This window comes from Salmo salar, chromosome ssa19, assembly GCF_905237065.1.
Source record: "Salmo salar chromosome ssa19, Ssal_v3.1, whole genome shotgun sequence".
NCBI lineage: Eukaryota > Metazoa > Chordata > Actinopteri > Salmoniformes > Salmonidae > Salmo > Salmo salar.
In genome coordinates this window covers 9,202,953-9,209,754 of record NC_059460.1, presented here as the reverse complement: position 1 = coordinate 9,209,754, position 6,802 = coordinate 9,202,953, and the positions used below count along the sequence as shown (strand labels likewise).

General features: G+C 39.7%; 1 protein-coding gene across 8 annotated transcripts in view; it reads left to right on the top strand.

The window, feature by feature from the left end:
• LOC106578416 (trichohyalin) overlaps positions 1-6,802 on the top strand; it is a 123,671-nt gene that overhangs the window by 3,207 nt on the left and 113,662 nt on the right. For 7 of the 8 annotated variants that reach the window (XR_006760675.1, XM_045702055.1, XM_045702054.1 and 4 more), the window contains exons 2-3: positions 14-163; positions 6,307-6,438. Coding sequence is in view for 7 of the 8 variants with exons in the window: in XM_045702055.1 (XP_045558011.1) it covers positions 14-163; positions 6,307-6,438 (282 nt within the window). In the remaining variant the exon portion in view is untranslated. Of the gene's footprint in view, positions 1-13; positions 164-4,602; positions 4,695-6,306; positions 6,439-6,802 lie in introns of those variants that run through there. The other variant, XM_045702058.1, reaches the window with a different exon arrangement.

The following is a 6,802-nucleotide window of genomic DNA, read 5'->3' as shown; positions in this document are numbered from 1 at the left end:
GTTGTGTTTGTAGATGAAGGTCCGTATCCTCCAGTCCTATGTGAACGACTTGGGTGACCAGAACCAAGTGCTGGTCCAGACAGTGGAGGACCTGGAAACAGAAGCCAACAACAGAGTCTGCACCATAGAGGCCAAGCTACGCACCTCTGATCAAATCATTCATGTAAGCCTCATGTCTATTTTCTTCCTTTGTGTTAGGCCTACGTTGCCCTCCCTCCATCCCTGCTTTGCTTTTGCATGCTTTTGCCTTCAGCTGGCTTGTGAGTGGCCGTGGGCTTGCCTCCCTATAGATTTCATATGTGAATGTAGTTTTACACAGCCCCATTGTTGGAATCTAATCATGGCAGAATGCTAGAGATATTCAAGGGCTAATCAACGACAACATAAAGAGCATGATCATTTAAGGCCCGTTCTCACAAAGTCTGTTATTTTCATCCAAATAATTTGGAAGAAAAAAATAAGTACGAGCACGTCTTGTTTATGACGCCGTTTAAACCAATTGCTAAATATTGTCCTGCCGCAATCCGTCAGTTATTTATTCAGGAACAGGTTTGATTTTTGCATATTTCTGCATGTGAAAATAAGCTGTTGACCAATAGAAGTTGTTATATGGGACATTGCCAGTGGCAGGCCGCACACTGCCACTGACAGGTCTGTGGGTTTGTTGTGTGAATTAATGAATACATTTCTCTCCGCCTGTTTTTTACATTTGCAATGCATCAGTGCAGCAATGTATCAATTTAGCCAATGTGCTCACACCAGAGCTACACGTCACTCTCGCCATTCAAACGTCCTCTCTAGTTCATTGCCAACGCTGTAGCCTTTTTTATAGCCATTCAGCAAGCAAGAGGATGGATTGATGCTTCTCTCCTCCAATAGGCCTAGGCCTATTAGTTTGTAAAAATTGCTCGAAATAAGTTTCAATATACATTGCTGTTCATTAGGGCTGCAGGTAACCTTAGCGGTTATGAGTGTTGGGCTGTTTACCATGAAATGAGCAGCAGCAGTACAGAACCATCACTAGACCAGCACATTAGATGGCATATTCCTCACTAGCTAGATGTGCAATTAAAGGGCCAGATGCACAATTAAAGGGGAATTACACTCAAATCTAAATGTATTAGTTTTCTTCCAGACCTAAAAAAAAAGCGTATTCTGTTGTTATTTAAGCATTGGCATGGACTCAGAACATCCAATTCTGTTGTTTCTATGAACAGTTGTAATTTTGAGAGTGAAAAACGACATAATATATTTTGATTTGTTTAACACTTTTTTTTCGCTACTACATGATTCCATATGTGTTATTTCATAGTTTTGATGTCTTTACTATTGTAAAAATAAAGAAAAACCCTTGAATGAGTAGGTGTGTCCAAACTTTTGACTGGTACTATATATTTACAGAAAACAGTGCGCTACTTTCTCTTCTACACTAAGGACCCACAGAAAATAAGAATATGCCTATTTGAAAGCTAGAAAAAAAGGAGTACAGTTGAAGTCGGAAGTTTACATACACCTAGGTTGGAGTCATTAAAACATGTTTTTCAACCACTCCACAAATGTCTTGTTAACAAACTATAGTTTGGGCAAGTCGGTTAGGACATCTAATTTGTGCATGACACAAGTAATTGTTACAACAATTGTTTACAGACAGATTATTTCAGTTATATTCACTGTATCACAATTCCAGTGGGTCAGAAGTTTACATACACTAAGTTGACTGTGCCTTTAAATAGCTTGGAAAATTCCAGAAAATAATCTAATGGCTTTAGAAGCTTCTGATAGGCTAATTGACATCATTTGAGTCAATTGGAGGTGTACCTGTGGATGTATTTCAAGGCCTACCTTCAAACTCAGTGCCTCTTTGCTTGACATCATGGGAAAATGAAAATAAATCAGCCTAGACCTCAGAAAAAAAATGGTAGACCACAAGTCTGGTTCATCCTTGGGAGCAATTTCCAAATGCCTGAAGGTACCACGTTCATCTGTACAAACAATAGTACGCAAGCATAAACACCAAGGGACCACGCAGCCGTCATACCGCTCAGGAAGGAGACGCATTCTATCTCCTAGAGATGAATGTACTTTGGTGCGAAAAGTGCAAATAAATCCCAGAATAACAGCAAAGGACCTTGTGAAGATGCTGGAGGAAACGGGTACAAAAGTATCTATATCCACAGTAAAATGAGTCCAATATTGACATAACCTGAAAGGCCGCTCAGCAAGGAAGAAGCCACTGCTCAAAAACCGCCATAAAAAAGCCAGACTACGGTTTGCAACTGCACATGGGGACAAAGAGCGTACTTTTTGGAGAAATGTCCTCTGGTCTGATGAAACAAAAATAGAACTGTTTGGCCATAATGACCATTGTTATGTTTGGAGGCAGCATCATGTTATGGGGCTGCTTTGCTGCAGGAGGGACTGGAGCACTTCACAAAATAGATGGCATCATGAGGCAGGAAAATGATGTGGATATATTGAAGCAACATCTCAAGACATCGTTCAGGAAGTTAAAGCTTGGTCGCAAATGGGTCTTCCATATGGACAATAACCCAAGCATACTTCTGAAGTTGTGGCAAAATGGCTTAAGGACAACAAAGTCAAGGTATTGGAGTGGCCATCACAAAGCCCTGACCTCAATCCTATAGAAAATTTGTGGGCAGAACTGAAAAAGCGTGTGTGAGCAAGGAGGCTTACAAACCTGACTCAGTTACACCAGCTCTGTCAGGAGGAATGGGCCAAAAACCACCCAACTTATTGTGGGAAGCTTGTGGAAGGCTACCCGAAATGTTTGACCCAAGTTAAACAATTTAAAGGCAATGCTACCAAATACTAATTGAGTGTATGTAACATTTTGACCCCCTGGGAATGTGATGAAAGAAATAAAAGCTGAAATAAATCATTCTCTCTACTATTATTCTGAAATTTCACATTCTTAAAATAGACCTAAGTCAGGGAATTTTTACTAGGATTAAATGTCAGGAATTGTGAAAAACTGAGTTTAAATGTATTTGGCTAAGGTGTATGTAAACTTCCCACTTCAACTGTATATCACAACATTTTATTAGTTTTTTTAAGTAACTCTCATGCTAGAAAAGGTTGGAGACCCCTCTATTAGGCTGTGTATTATAGGACTGCTAAAGTGAATCTAAGCGACCACTTGTGCTGTAAACAACCATGAAACATTCCATCGGAGCTGACCCTTATCAGTAAGTGGTTGCACAGATTTAGATAAAGCACTCAAATTCAAATGTAGTGTCAACATAACCACCAATTGCTTTCCTAAAATTGGTGAACGGCTGATAATTAGGCTATGGACAGGTTGCGTTTCTATTTTCTAATGGTTGTCAATTTTAGATTCATATAGCCTATATCACAGCTGTCTCTATATCTCCCCCTTGAAACTTTACTTGTCAATTTATGATACAGTAGGCTATTAATTTAGCATTGTCCTATAATGTAGACTCATTTTTGATATCCTACAGAAAGGATGTGAAGCTAAGGCAAGGTGTTTAATACATTTTTGGGAAAGGAGAAATGTGATTTTGTGTCTGAGTGAGATGTGCTGCAGGCCTCTTTAATTAATAATGGGTCCTTTTAGGTGGGTGGGTGTGCGTGTAGGAGTTCGCTAATTCTCTATGTCCATTCAGAAAGTTGCCTAAAATAGGCCCAACCTGTCTGGACTTAATCTCTTTAATCAGATAGAAAGATAACTGTAGGTAGCAAGCATCCTGATGGTCAGCAGCATACTGTATGTGCGAGCAATGACAACGTGCCAGTTTTCCCTTTCCTCTCATTAAATGGGGTGCAACTAAATAAAACGTAGCCAAGCTCCTTTCATGATTCATCCTATAGGATGAATAGCCTATCCTAATATTTTCAGTAGCATTTTATTTTTCCGGTAGTAGGCTATAGGATCTTTCTCTCATTGCTGCATCCTCTCTAGGTCACTTTGAACAACATATTGCCACTGAGAATGACCGCAGCAGCGTTGGTGACGTTATGCAAATGTATGTGCATCGGACTTGGTGTAAATGGTTTAGTGTGCCAAAATCGGAATCTGTATTTTTGGGGAATTCAGACGAAAAGATTGCAACACAGTTGTTGAGAAAGGCCTTTATTCTTAACAAAACAGCCCAATAGAGAAATGTAACAATATAATTATGAGAGTATGAGGCTGAGATGCATGTCTTTGTGACCATAGAAGCTTCGTTCAAGGCCCCCAGACAGGCAGAGAATAATACCGAACTTTGGGCCTTCAGGTAAAAAGCTTCACAATACCATTCATAGTGAGCAATAGTATCCTAATTATAATTCACAGGTTGAGAACTTCAATAGGCTTGCCTTTCTCCTGGTTAATCCATTTCCTTAAGACTCCAATAGGGCATTATTCTCTGTGATATAATATGCTTTAGCTGTCAGATGTAAAAAGCTGAATACATATGTGGTTTCTTCTTCTTTTTCTTCTTCTTCTTTTTTAGAATAGATTGTGTAAACAAGATGGTCACCATAGTGACCTTATGGTATTGTATGTGTTGTGGTGTTCTAGAATACCATATATTATCGTTCTGGTCTCCTGAGAGAGTTTTACATACACAACACTAATCACGTTATATTATTCTATCACACACATCACTTACCAAGCATTACAGGAAAGGTCAAGTGGTCAGACGGCGCCGTTTTTATAGAACTCTGAGGTCAGAGAGATGTAGTTCTTTCTATCCGTTTTCCTTTTCAAATGTACGATTTTTTCTTCCTTTGTCCTTTTATCTCTAATTAGTGAAAATGTGATTTGCCCTTGTAGAAAATGAATCAAAGATATGTGGTTCCTTCTCAGGAATGATTGAAGGATCTTTTCAGAGAGCAGTAGGGCTAGCAGTGTGTTGTAAGACAGAGATCGTAACCTTCATAACCCCTGATCATGTGTGTGGGCCTAAATCCTTGATCCATTAAATATGAATACTATCTCTCTCATTATGTTTCTAGTGACCTCTGTTTAGCATGCACATAGCTGATCTATATGTTTTAGTTATTAATGAATAACCATATATTGAGTGGTTCACTTCAGCCTTCCCTGTGGCTTAGTTGGTAGAGCATGGTGTGTGCAACGCCAGGGTTGTGGGTTCGATTCCCACGGGGGGCCAGTACAAAAAATAAAAAAATGAAATGAAATGTATGCATTCACTACTGTAAGTCGCTCTGGATAAGAGCGTCTGCTAAATGACTAAAATGTAAATGTAAAATGTTGTGTTGGTGCTGTTTCTTGAGGGGTAAACTAACTCCATTGACAATGACAGACTGTGTTTCCATAGGTCTGTTGTGTTTGTTGTTGAGTTGTGAAGACATCTAGCCCTTCACTGATTGTCTAATAAATACAGAAACAATATGGATGAATATACACCTGTCTTAAGGGCTCTTGCACATCAAATCAAAATGTAATTGGCTGAATTCTCACCCCAAAATGCATGTTTTAGAATGATCCCAGACTAGTGTCCATCCAATAAGAAGTCCATCTTCTATCCCCTTGCCTTTGTCTGGCTATGGGCTAGTACAGACTTCTGTTCTCTGTTTCAGGTCCATTTGTTCTGTCATCCCAGCATACTAACATACTATTTAGATCCTTTTAATAAAGTGCTTATATTCCAGGAACGATACCAGTCCTTCCTTAAAAGTGTATAGTTATACAACTTACAACAGTATGTGTAGTAACCTAACAAATACACTGCAGCAAATAATACAGCATTATTCACATTTATTCTGGTTTATTAGTCAGGTAACTAGATTTCGAGTCATTCGGCGAGGTATAAAGTTCTGTTGATGTTCTCTAGTCTCTGTAGAGTGGATCCGGTGGTCAATTAGATTGTCAGTAAGGAATGAACTGTGCCAAACAGAATATTACACACTTGTCCCCCTGCCTGTTGGGTAGGCATCCCTCTACTGATGTCCATAATTGGAAATTAAACCGATTGCTGAGCATTTAGAGCTACTTATGTGCTAGTCTACAATGTAAACTATGCAATGAGCAGTGTAATATGAGAGGCAATGCCTGATTGAATGGTTGTAATATATTTTCTCATTTAAGTAGCAGTAATGTTGTGTTGTAATGGTTTTAACAGAGTTTTCTGTCCTGTGGTGTTTTTTAAATGAGCTGCTACACATCAATCCACTCTCTCCATACTTCAGTGAATTACTGAAGAAGCCTATTTTCTGTGCTCGAGTTTGTATTGCCTATTTGTAGAAGAAAGCATTAGCATATCATTATTATATGATCCGGTGGATGAAGTGTACTTCTTTATGTGGTTTTGTCAGGGTCTGGAGCAGCAGAGGAGGGTTCTGGAGGAGAGTGTGTATAGTCTGCGCTCTGAGAACCAGGACCTGAAGACTGACATGGACTCCCTCACAAACTTCATCCAACAAGCGAGACACCAACACACCTTGGTCGTAAGTCATAATATTCGTCTCTCTCTCTCTCCTAGCTGTCTTCTTCCCTGTTTGTCTCTCAATCTTTGTCCCTCCACCCTAACTCCCTCCATATAAACAAATAGTCTTATCAAAGCTAATTTTTCTTCCTAAGCATCATGTGTGAATGTTAATTCCCTCTGCTTGGCTCTGGCCCTGGGGGCAGTAAAGGACAGTTCAGATCACTGAGGGATCAGGGGAGATCAGTAGAGATTGGAACAGGTCATTAGGGATCAGTCGATCCCTCTTTGATCCGTTGATTCTGTCCACTGATCACTCCCACTTTCCCACCCCAGAATGACCATCCTAGTCCTATCCCATCCCATGCCTTTAGGGTAGCAGTTCC